The 13,108-nt window shown below is 39.6% G+C and overlaps 1 protein-coding gene across 1 annotated transcript in view; it reads left to right on the top strand.

The window, feature by feature from the left end:
* The window catches only part of irak3 (interleukin-1 receptor-associated kinase 3), a 40,058-nt gene that overhangs the window by 3,446 nt on the left and 23,504 nt on the right, over positions 1–13,108 (top strand). The window contains exons 3-7 of the mRNA XM_060903281.1: positions 10,843–10,892; positions 11,037–11,103; positions 11,364–11,515; positions 11,858–11,922; positions 12,059–12,173. Of these exons, the coding sequence (XP_060759264.1) occupies positions 10,843–10,892; positions 11,037–11,103; positions 11,364–11,515; positions 11,858–11,922; positions 12,059–12,173 (449 nt within the window). The remainder of the gene's footprint in view (positions 1–10,842; positions 10,893–11,036; positions 11,104–11,363; positions 11,516–11,857; positions 11,923–12,058; positions 12,174–13,108) is intronic.

Consider the following 13,108-nt stretch of genomic DNA (forward strand, 5'->3'; position numbering starts at 1 on the left):
ACATACTTCAGTTAATGTCCATATCAATCATCAGAATGCAGAAAAAGTGTGAGGTCGATCGTGGCATGGTTGTTGGTTATTGGGTAAACGTACCAATTAAGCACACTGAAGTCTATGTTCAGACATTTTTGAAATGCAGACCAATATTTTTAGGTGGAAATATTTATTTAAGCTGAAATATTAATGTCTCATCTAGCAAATCCTTACCTTGCTCATTTTTATTTGTACATTATTATAAATATATATTTATTTAAATGTAAAAAGTCTGGATGTGCTTAAAGGGTACATTTTGTACCCTTTAAGCCCACCCCTGGTCCAAATAAGCACACTATAACATTTTGTTCCTTTAAAAGACAGTTTATTTCTGGATTTATATCTTATTATATGCATTTTAATTGAAGAGTGGCAACAACAATAAAATGTGAAAATATGATGGGGGTTGAGTGAAAACCGGTGGGCCCATTCGCTGTTTGCTGAAAAAGCTTAACTACATCACAACAACATTGCTGTGACATTACCCAGAGTCTTAAAGTGCCATTCCACCATTGGATGTATTCTTTGGCATAAAATACAATATATTTTGACAACATATATATAAATGGTATCACTAGATAGAGAAATCTTTTAGCTTCAAAATGATATATCAAACATAATTTTTTGACGACAAGTATGTTAATTTTGCGACCAAAGTCACCTACCCTTTTAATTTCCGCGCGTGATGTCATCGGCAGGTTCCCCTTCTTGTGTACCATGTGACGTGTGACGTGGCACATATTATCAGCAATGGCGGATAGATCGCGATAAAAATAATACCAATAAATCTAGCTAATACCAATAAATCTAGCTAACTGAAAGATTAACTCAAAATTTTTCGCAATTTTTTTGGCCCCCATATACGAGGAGAAATGACTCTCTCACTTTGGGGGTTTCCTGGTCTAAAAATAGACCGACACGTGGTACACAAGAAGGGGAACCTGCTGATGACATCACGTTTCACTACCGCGCGGAAATTAAAAGGGTAGGTGACTTTGGTCGCAAAATGAATATACTTGTCGTTGTCAAAAAATTATGTTTGATATATCATTTTGAAGCTAAAAGATTTCTCTGTCTAGTCATGTTGTCATAAAATATATTGTATTTTATGCCAAAGAATACATCCAATGGTGGAATGGCACTTTAAGTAACAGATGGTAATGTGGTCGTTACCATTTTTGTAACAACAAGTTGTAATAAAGTCACTGCACACCTTGCTTCATGAACTGCTCAAGTGAATGGCTTGTCCTGCTTTCACCCAGCCTACCTGAAGACAACCTGAGATGTCCCTTTCTGTCTCTGCATTCAAGTAAACATGCTGTCCTTGATGTGCCTCAACCCTGACGTTGCCTTTAACCCTCTCCATCAGTGCTTTCCTGTCCACTCCATATCTCCTAGACAGAAGTGAGAGGTTTCTGATAGCCCCCTCCTGATAGAGACGACATGCCTCTTTCATTTTTGGGCATGAGCTGTAGTTCCTCCTCTGCTTTGACATCTTTAGGCTGTGAAAATAACATTTGTGCTTTTTTTCTTTAATTTTCACTCAACAATGACAACCACAACTGAATGTTTCAAGAGGTGTTTATATACGCACGGAAATGAGCTTAATGGGAACAACACACTGAGCTTAATGGGGACAGCCACAATTTTGATTAAAAAATAAACTGCATTTTTTCAAATGAAAAGTGGTTTATCACATGAATTACATATATTATATACCAGTTCATATAGCAATGTTATGTCAGCAAAAAAATATTGATTATCTGTCTAAACTTGTGCTTTTCTTGGATGCTGCTGCACTGTATACTGTAGTGTTAATACAGTTGTACCCATTAAAGTGCCATTCCACCATTGGATGTATTCTTTGGCATAAAATACAATATATTTTATGACAACATGACTAGACAAAGAAATCTTTTAGCTTCAAAATGATATATCAAACATAATTTTTTGACAACGACAAGTATATTAATTTTGCGACCAAAGTCACCTACCCTTTTAATTTCCGCGCGGTAGTGAAACGTGATGTCATCGGCAGGTTCCCCTTCTTGTGTACGGCACAGATTATCAGCAATGGCGGATAGAACGCGATTTCCACTTGTCGATTGCTGTGCCGATATTCACCATCGACCGTCTCCTTTGGGCATCACTTGCTATTTTCCTTCGCTTCTTTTCCGAAGCTGACAATCGCGTTCTATCCGCCATTGCTGATAATCTGTGCCACGTCACACGTGACGTGGTACACAAGAAGGGGACCCTGCCGATGACATCACGTTTCACTACCGCGCGTAAATTAAAAGGGTAGGTGACTTTGGTCGCAAAATTAATATACTTGTCGTTGTCAAAAAATTATGTTTGATATATCATTTTGAAGCTAAAAGATTTCTCTGTCTAGTCATGTTGTCATAAAATATATTGTATTTTATGCCAAAAAAATACATCCAATGGTGGAATGGCACTTTAAGCTCATGTCATTATTATGCAACATATTTGAATAATACAATAATCTGCAACTTTTATCTAAAAAAATCCTGAAAATATACAGTATACTGAACTAAAAAAATAAACCTACTAGTGAATATGATGGAGAATGTGGATGTACTGAATAACTTAATATGGCTAATATGCTAACTACCGCTTTAGCGCTTGCAGTATGCCTGAAAATCTGTCTTTTGATTAGACTGTAATTTATCTTCTATATCCACAATCGTAAACAAAACAAGATATATTCATGAACATTCATCTCTTAAATTTGTATTGAATAGAGACACTTGCCCAAGATGAGGGCTGAAATTTCATAAAATGTTGTTGAATGAGGGGTCGCTTCAGAGCAAAGTTTATGGACAGCTTTCAAAATGACCGCCAGGATGAGTCAGCAGAATTGTGGTCATATCAAAATATGCAGCTGAATGATTGGTTGCACAATGCAGGAAATGTTTAATAACAACTGTATTGGAACTCTATTGGTTCATTTGTAAAGCCAGACTATTTCATCTCATCTCATCATCTCTAGCCGCTTTATCCTGTTCTACAGGGTCGCAGGCAAGCTGGAGCCTATCCCAGCTGACTACGGGCGAAAGGCGGGGTACACCCTGGACAAGTCGCCAGGTCATCACAGGGCCGACACATAGACACAGACAACCATTCACATCTACGGTCAATTTAGAGCCACCAGTTAACCTAACCTGCATGTCTTTGGACTGTGGGGGAAACCGGAGCACCCGGAGGAAACCCACGCGGACATGGGGAGAACATGCAAACTCCACACAGAAAGGCCCTCGCCGGCCCCGGGGCTCGAACCCGGACCTTCTTGCTGTGAGGCGACAGTGCTAACCACTACACCACCGTGCCGCCAGACTATTTCATGTGCATTTTATTAGTTATGTGAGTTTAAAGTTGGCAGTGTGCTTAAAGGGTACGTGAGCTTAATTGGTACGTTTACTTTCAGAAACTGCTGATCTAGTGGAATTCTCATAGTCTCTAGAGTTTACACAGAATGGTGTGAAATACAAAAAAACATTGAGTGAGAGACCGTTCTGTGGATAGATATACCTTAAGCTGGGCATACACTGTGCGATTTTTGGCCCGATTTTGACACGATTTTCACTCGTGCGACTATTTTAGAGATCGGGCCGAGTTTTGGCTCAATCGTGCGTCTCGGATCGTGTAGTATACATGGGGTAACGACAAGCGATTAACACCTCACGACCTCCTCCCAATCGATCGGATGAAAATCAAACCTGTTTGAAATCCTGGTTGCCCATCGTGAAGCTATCGCACTGTTGAAGCAGTGTCACGAGCCGATTTACCTCAACCTGTCACACTACACATGCGCGAACACAGATACCGAAGAGAAAACAGAGACTTCCGGTCTCCTCTTCTTCTTCTTTTTCACGTTGCAGTTCCGGATACAAGAATCCGACGAGTGGTGTATGGAAGTACAGTGTGAGCAGTCAGATCGCATCCAAGCATCGGATCGTATAGTGTGAGAACAGGAATCGTAAGCTGCGTGCTGTTTACGATTCACTCGTACAGTGTGAGCAGCAGCTGAATACCGCGATTGAAAAAATCGCACAGTGTATGCCCAGCTTTATTGATCAGAGAGGTCAGAGGAAAATGGCCAGGTTGGTTCGTGCTGCCAGGATATAGTAACTCAAATAATCACTCTTTACAACTGTTGTGAGCAGAAAAACATCTTAGAATGCACGACACGTCCTTGAGGTGGATGGGCTGCAACAGCAGAAAACCACGTTGGGTTACATTTCTGTTCCAGAACAGAAAGCTGAGTCTGTAGTGGGTGCAGGCTCACCAAAACTGGACAGCTGAAGACTGAAAAATGTAGCCTGGTCTGATGAATCTCAGTTGCTCAGGCACATGGGTGGTAGGTTCAGAATTTGGCACCAACAGCATGAATCCATAGACCCATTGTGTCACCAGTGAAAGCTGGTGGAGGTGGTGTAATGATGCAAAGACTGTCTTCTTGGCACTCTTTGAGCCCGTTAATACAGTACCAATCAATCATTGATTGAATGCCATGACCTATTTGAGTATTGCTACTAACCACGCGTATCCCTTCATGGAAACAATTTCCCTTATCTTTTCCATTATATCTTTTCCATTATGTTCTAATAGTTACTTCCAGCATGATAATACACAAAGCAAAGGTAATCTCAAACTGGTTTCATTAACATGACAGTGAGTTCATTGTTCTCCAGTGGTCAAAGGGAGGCCCTAAAGTGTTCGGTGAGTGTATGTATGTGTTACAGATGATTTTTGAAATCAGGTGACTCTGGATTCACCTCTGTGAATTGGGATTTAGGGTTAGGGTTGGGTAATCTAGTAGAATGTTTAATTTCTTTGTTGCAACCGAATCCTTACGGTGTATTGGTAAAGTGGTGGACTTCAAAGCAGAAGGTTCTGAGTTTGATTCCCAGCAAAGATTGCCAAAAGTGGGGGGAAAAAAGCAAGTTAAATTCGAGAGACAGACAGGTATACAAGTGTAATTCTGGGTAGAGAGGTATAAGAGGGTAGAAGATATAAAAGGGGTGGGGTGAGGGGGGAAAAGGTGACTAGAGAGTGGCTGTCCAAGTGTTATCATTCTTTTATAAATGCCAACCTAATTCACCGAGTTAAATCTAGAATCACCTAGGTGAGTCCAGATTCACCTGATTTCAACATAATATTTAAAAGAAAGAAAGAAGAAAAAGTCACTGATTCCCTGGCTAGACTTCACGGATTGCTGGCTGTCTTCAGACCACACTATGGTGGTGTTTACATTAGACCGTATCCGTATCGTTTTCGTCGTGGATGCACTGTCCGTTCACATTAAAACGCCGGGAAACGACTCCACAGGCGGAACAACTTGAATCCGCCAGGGCCCACGTATTCAATCCATTACGTATCTGATCCGGTGCTGTGTAAACATTGAGGAACGAGGATACGCTGTGCTGAGCTCTAGCTGACGTCGTCATTGGACAACGTCACTGTGACATCCACCTTCCTGATTCGCTGGCGTTGGTCATGCCACGTTGGTCATGTGACGCGACTGCTGAAAAACGGCGGGAATTTCACTTCCTGCTATTTGTCCCGAATCACTGCTCGTGCGCTTCACTCGCGCGCTCTGTGAGCTGCGTAGGGCCGGAGTGCGCACCATCCAGAGGGCACTCGCTGTTCAGGGCGGAGTGATTTGGAGCGCAGGATGCCTGCGGAGCCGAGCGTATCCGTGTATTGGCGTTGCTGTGTGCACGCGAATCGTGTATTGGCGTTGCTGTGTGCACGCGAATCGTTTTAAAAACGTTAATCTGATGATCCGCTGATACGGTCTAATGTAAACACCACCTATGAGAATCACTGTATATTCAGTCCACTGGTATACTCCGATCTGCTCATTGGTGGACTGCTTATGCCCAAGGAATCCACTGATAGTGAATAAGAATATGATAAAATAGACTGGTCAAAAATGTACTCCCAGGCTTAAAGATTGTGCTATACCTGTATGTGAGGCAGAGTGTATACATGAACGCTCCTGTAGTGATCAGTGTATTTAACAGTTATTCCACGAAATTGAGTCGTACATGAACTGATAGCCGACGAGGCACGTAGCACCAAGTTGGCTAGAAGCCATGTACGACAAGATTGAGTGGAATAACTCTTTTATTCTATCCACATTCACTGGATTTTGAGAAACAGAGCATTTTTGTTTTTGCTTTTTGCAAATTCCATCAATAAAAGCTTTATACAAAACATCCAACAAAATCATTTCCGTTTAGAATGTAAACAAACCGGTAAAATGACAGTAGCAATTTGTGAAAAATGCTATAATAATAATTCTTGAGAAATAAAAAAAAGATACGTTCTTACCATCAAATACTTTTATTCCATATTTTGTTGCTTTTTTTTGGTACGTTTTTGGATTTTGTTTTCAAGAAGTTTTTATTTCGTCCTCGGTTGGTTAAGCGATACGCGCCGCGATTTTGTTTTTCTCTGCTCACGGTATATGAGCTGATAGCCTAGTAGTAGAGTAGCCAATCAGAGCATGCGATTGCTCATATTCAGTGAACGTGGATAGAATAAACACTCGTATAATGAGCTTAAAACAACGTTGTTATGAAGTTACTTTAGTGAAGAGCAGGTAAGATTAATGGGCAGTGTTGTGTAAAAGTTGATTGGTTGGGGCACAAAACAAATACGGATTTGATAGGACATTATAAATCTAGTTAATAAATAAAGAACAAAATAAGATTTTTGGAAATTCACCTCTGTGTGTCTTTAAGGGAGAATGTACTGTATGTGTCCAGTCCTCTCAATAACTGCCGGCAACCGGTGATTTTGCCGCCTACAAACGCTCCATTGCCAGCTACTCACAGTGGTTTTTCAAAGAATTGAAATTCATAAGTTTTTACTTCATAATTTATACTTCATAAAAATAAAGTTTTGCGTTCAGGATCACTCAGAATTCACCATTTAACATCTACATTTTCAAAATTTTCCAGGGGAGGACCCCCGGACCCCCCTCTTTTTTATACATCGCGGCGGCAGCTAACGCAGCCTCCACTCAGCTTACATTTAACATGGATCCCAGACGTCCGCTATTTAGCGGAATTCCGCTATTTTTCTAGCCAAAGTGGTTTTTTTTTAAATCTCTTGTATATCCGTTAAAAATATGTTTAAGTAAAATGACCAGCAGAATACGTTCTGATTTGGTTTGCTTGTTTAGCGATGTTTTCGTCGGCTTCGTTTGTTCTCGTTGACATTCGGGAACACTCGGAAGTTAAATTAATGTAAATACCGTGAGACTGTACGCGATAGAACGAGAAAACAATATGGCTGCGCCCATTTGCTAGAAAACATGTTTTAACTCCGTTCGTGCTTTTGTTTCTAATGCGTTGAACTTAATTCAGTATGTCGTGGAAAGCATAGTTGCGCTTAGCCAGAGAGGAAGTTGAATCCAAGAAGAGATTAATGAATGTGGTGAATACAGAACTTGAAACAAAAGCTCATGCGAACAGAGTAGCCAAGCAACTATCCAAAAGAGCACTGCAGGAACATCAGAAAGAGCAGAAGGAAAGATCAGAGAAACAAAAGCAGAGAAAACTGGAGGAAAGATCACAGAATGCACCCCAGAAAAGAGCATTAAACTCCTCTGCAGTGAAACCTTTCAAAAAGAGAAAGGTTTAAATCAAATCTCATTATCTCTAGCCGCTTTATCCTGTTCTACAGGGTCGCAGGCAAGCTGGAGCCTATCCCAGCTGACGACGGGCGAAAGGCGGGGTACACCCTGGACAAGTCGCCAGGTCATCGCAGGGCTGACACATAGACACAGACAACCATTCACACTCACATTCACACCTACGGTCAATTTAGAGTCACCAGTTAACCTAACCTGCATGTCTTTGGACTGTGGGGGAAACCGGAGCACCCGGAGGAAACCCACGCGGACACAGGGAGAACATGCAAACTCCACACAGAAAGGCCCTCGCCGGCCACGGGGTCGAACCCGGACCTTCTTGCTGTGAGGCGACAGCACTAACCACTACACCACCGTGCCGCCCGGTTTAAATCAAATATCTCCAATATTTGCTGTACATCTGTATATATCTAATATTACTGAATCATTGATTTCTGCTCATATTCATGATTTTTGAAAAATGAATGTGGCTTCTATTAGACTAGTTTTGACATTAACTCGAAACAAAAAAATAAACAAATGAGATGAACTATGGATACTATTGTTATATTATAACAATCAGTGGAATATTTAGGCAAGTATATTCTTCAAAGCTACATTTTCGTCTCATTTTTATAAATAACAATTTTTTTTGCCACTTATGTCATAGATTACAAAATATGGCATCAAATAGAGACACATTATTGTTAAATTCTGTTGCTTTTCTATGTTAAATCTATGTAAAAAAAAAGTGTTCTATAGCATCTTTAAATGTTAAAATCTCAAAAGCCTGTACCCCCAGCAGGGGCACTGCCCCTGCACCCTGCAAAAGGCTTGCAGCCCCCTTGACCCATGCTGATAGCTTCTTACATTCCTCTATTTTTTTCAGTTACTGCTGGGATCCCTGGCTTAACCTCTGCCTACTACTCTTTCTTACTTGCCCCTTTCTCAGAAATATATTTAGAGGGCTGTGTGTCGGTGTACCTTACTGTTCCTGTTACCTAGTGTGTGTGTCTGAAGTTGTCACTAGGGTATTGGAATGTCATTATTACTTTATTATGATCTGGTTTTGTTTTTTAATATTTATAATTACAGTGCTAATTTAGATGTGTGTTTTTTCACCCTACTCTATATACAGTATCTGTGGTGTATGACCAGTTACTACAAACAATGATTTTAAACCAATTCTCCTTTCCTGAGAAAAGAAGACTGATTTATTTAAATGGTACAACATTTTCTTCTGTCTGTCTCTAAAACCTTCATTGTTAAGGCTAACGGTTGCAGTTTTCACATTCTGCGGTCATTTGTTAATAAAATTCAATAACTGCCTTTATCATTTCGCATGTTGTAAGTTTGAATGTATTAATTCCCATGTGGGTGTGAACTCACTGGCCTTTTCATCAGACACACATACTATTTCAGTGCAATTTTTATTGAAGGACAGAGTAGATGATGTCTGACATAGTATGTGCATAGCAACAGATGAACTATAATCAGTAATTCCACACCTACAAAGTGATGTACTATGTATAGTCAGTGTATTTGTTAGAATGACGATGGTATACAGCTATGGAAAAAATTAAGAGATCATTTTTAATTTGGGTCACCATCAAACGTGGCCTCTTACTTTTTTCCGTAGCTGCATGTGTGTAGGCTGGTGTGACTCAGTGTGCCAGTGTGACAAGAAAGGAAAGATTGTGATAATAGTAAGGAAGAAGGCCATTTTATTTTCTTTCCCCTTCTTTATCATAACAACACAAATTCTTGAACATGGCAGCCTACTGGTGGCATTAGAGCAGCGATACAAAAACACTCACAACTTTCTCATAAATGGTCAAACATGCCTGAAACGTTTCTTACAGGCTCTCAATATAGGGTTAGTCAAAAATTATGTTAACACTAATGGATTATTTTTCTCCTGAATGTGTAATGCGCCGTGACCGTGAAACGTGTGTCCAGGCTTTAAATGGTACTGTTGCTCAAACAGGTTGAGACCATCCTGTAAATCATTATGCACATATGATGTATGTTTTGTTAATAAATGGTTTCTACCATTTAAGTGTTCACATAATTTTGACTAACCCTGAATTACAAGCTACCAACCCATGCATGAATTTACTTTACATTTTCTATTCCTTTAAGTTTCACTTCCCTGTTGCGTGTATAAATACATTTCCTCTTCTTGTTTTTACTAGTATAGCTTTCAGTGTAGGGTGGGTTGGTGGTGTAGTGGTGTCGTCTCACAGCAAGAAGGTCCGGGTTCGAGCCCCGTGGCCGGCGTGGGCCTTTCTGTGCGGAGTTTGCATGTTCTACCTGGTGACTTGTCCAGGGTGTACCCTGCCTTTTGCCTGTAGTCAGCTGGGATAGGCTCCAGCTCGCCTGCGACCCTGTAGAACAGGATAAAGCGGCTAGAGATAATGAGACGAGATGAGCTTTCATGTGATCAGAAACAGTATGTCTGTTGTGTTTGTGATATCAGCATTATTCCTGTTTGTTTTTTTGAAGGGAATATGAGCAATATAATTTTTTTTCCCCATTGAAAATTTCCCACAGGGAATCCTATACTGACTCATCATTAGCTCAAATAAAATATGGTTTAAAGCTAGATATTCTGATGGGGCGGCACAGTTGTGTAGTAGTTAGCACTGTTGCCTCATAGCAAGAAGGTTCTGGGTTTGAGCCCAGCAGCCGACGGGGGCCTTTCTGTGTGGAGTTTGCATGTTCTCCCCGTGTCTTTGTGGGTTTCCTCCAGGTGCTCCGGTTTCCTCCACAATCCAAAGACATGCAGGTTAGGTTAACTGGTGACTCTAAATTGACCGTAGGTGTGAATGTGAATGGTTGTCTGTGTCTATGTGTAAGCCCTGCGATGATCTGGCGACTTGTCCATGGTGTACCCCGCCTTTCGCCCGTAGTCAGCTGGGATAGGCTCCAGTTTGCCCACCACCCTGCACAGGATAAGTGGTTTTGGATAATGGATAGATATTCTGATCACATTGCATCCATGTGCCTGATATTGTCATATTAGGAAAAATAATTCATAAAAAGATATGAATTTGCATTGTTGGGTCAAAGATAAGCTGCATTTCTAAGCATAGGAAATAAGTGATACTATACTGATTTGCTTGCATGTTCTTTTTTTCTAGACTCATACAAAGACACACGACAGCCCTCTTCAGCCCAGAACATTTCTAAGGTAGTGACAAAATTATTTGCAGTTCTACACATATCACTGTGTATAATTTTAGGAACTTGCAGGCTATTAAAAACTGACATTCAGACATGCCAGAATCTGCTTAATATGTCATGTGACTGACATGCATTGACTTATTTTATTCAGCCTCGACCTCACAATGAAGAACCAAGCCTGGGCTCAGATCTTCACCATGAGCGTATGTTTTGTGAAGGTAATATTGAGCATTTTCATTAAATTTTATTCACACCCCAAAGCATCATCTTCGGAAATGTTGCTCATAATCTCTCTGCTTATTGCTCTATAAATAATAACTATAATTAAACTGATAGAGATATTCAGATGAGTTATGAGAGTCAGGATGTTAAGTCATCTGTAGACCTGCTGGCAAGCGCTGGGAGTTTAAGCATTTGAAAGAACTAAAGGTCGAACAATCCGAGATGTTTAAACTCTTTCTTCCTCTTCCCATCACAGGCAGAAGAAAGAAGGCATTGATCACTTACTCAGAGGTCTTAGTAGGAACTAGGAACTTCCACCCCGATTTGAAAATCAGAGAAAGCATGTTTGCAGAGGTTTACCACGGAAGACGAGGAAATGAAAGCTTTGCTGTGAAGGTTTTCAAGCAGGTGCTGTAGACTACCATTCTGACGACATGTAGGAAATTTTACATTTGGGGGAAATAAATAAGATACTTCAATGATTCAAGGAAGCGGATAGTCTTGATTTTATAACTATCATTTCATTTAGATGTGTGATCTCATAAATATGTAGTGACCATACTACTGTATCAGTAAAAATTACGACATTAATATATTTATTAATCACCTGGTTTCCTATTTTCTACATAAGATATATTATTCGAAGAAACATAATACTCCTCCCACACGGGGAAAGCATTAATTCTGTTATTGCACACAGAACATAAATGTAATATCAATTTAATATTATACCTCTTGCTTTGAATACAGGGGAACAAGAACTCTTGGAAGGTTTTGTGGGAAAAATTTAAAACAGAAATCGAAGTTCTACAACTGTAAGTAATGTTAAATAAAAAAAAAAGAAAATTAATGTTAATTTACTAATCATTTTAAATATTGTATTATATTTAGTTGAATTTGGTTTCTGGTTATATTGTAATAATCCTTTTTTTTTTTAAAATATATTCTTAGCTATGATCATCCCAACATCTTGGAGCTTTGGGGTAGTTTTTCACAGGATGGGTGCTACTGTTTGGTCTATCCGTTCATGTCTAATGGATCTCTGTTTCATAAACTGCATAATGAGGTAAATCGGCTATGGTGGCCATATTTGATTCTTAATGTAGTAGGCAAAAAACCTGTTTGTTTGCTTTTTTTCTTAAGAGTTTTGTCTATGCGTATCCAGTGTACAATTGTAACATTGTCATGGAGTGCTATTTTGATTTACAATTTTAGTACATCTGCATACACTCAAATAGTAGATTGTTACTGGCGTGATTTACATACACTCACTATGGACATGAATGTCATGGCAATATTGGGCTTTCAGTGATTTATTTGAACTTCATTTCCTGGGGAAGAATGATTGTACAGCATAGATCTTTAACAGGAAAAAAACCCAAGAATTTGGTGCACAAGTTTTAATCGATTTGGGGTTTTCTGAAATTAAAACTGGGTCAAAAATGTACATACACCTACTTCGATTATTATCAGTGGTGCGGAACATTCCAAAATGTATTTGAACTTGCCATGGCGTCTTAACTTCCTGTTAGTGATCATGACTGATTACAGCTGGTAGCTTCTCTGTGGCAATATAAAAAGGGTTTGTTTAACAGCACTCACTGGATTGACCAACAAAGATAAATAATGTCTCCTATTGTTTGAGTGGAACATTTAAATTATTGTTTGTGATGTTTATTTTACACAAACATTGTTTGCTCATTTTTATGAAGGGTGCCAGTAATTCACCTGTTGCCCCAACAGAAACAGTCTCCTCCAAAAGTATTGGAACAACATGACTGGTTCTTTTGTTTCTGCTATATACAGACAATAGATCAGAATTTCAGCTTTCATTTCCTGATATTTACATCTAGATGTGTTCAACAACTTAGAACATAGTTCCTTTTGTTTCAACTCACCCATTTTTCAAGTGATCAAAAATATTGGAACACGTGATTGACAGGTGTTTCTTGTTGCCCAGGAATGCCGTGTTGGACTGATTGATTGTTTAAACAAGTAATA

This window comes from Neoarius graeffei, chromosome 21 (genome assembly GCF_027579695.1).
Source record: "Neoarius graeffei isolate fNeoGra1 chromosome 21, fNeoGra1.pri, whole genome shotgun sequence".
In the NCBI taxonomy this organism is placed as follows: Eukaryota; Metazoa; Chordata; class Actinopteri; order Siluriformes; family Ariidae; genus Neoarius; species Neoarius graeffei.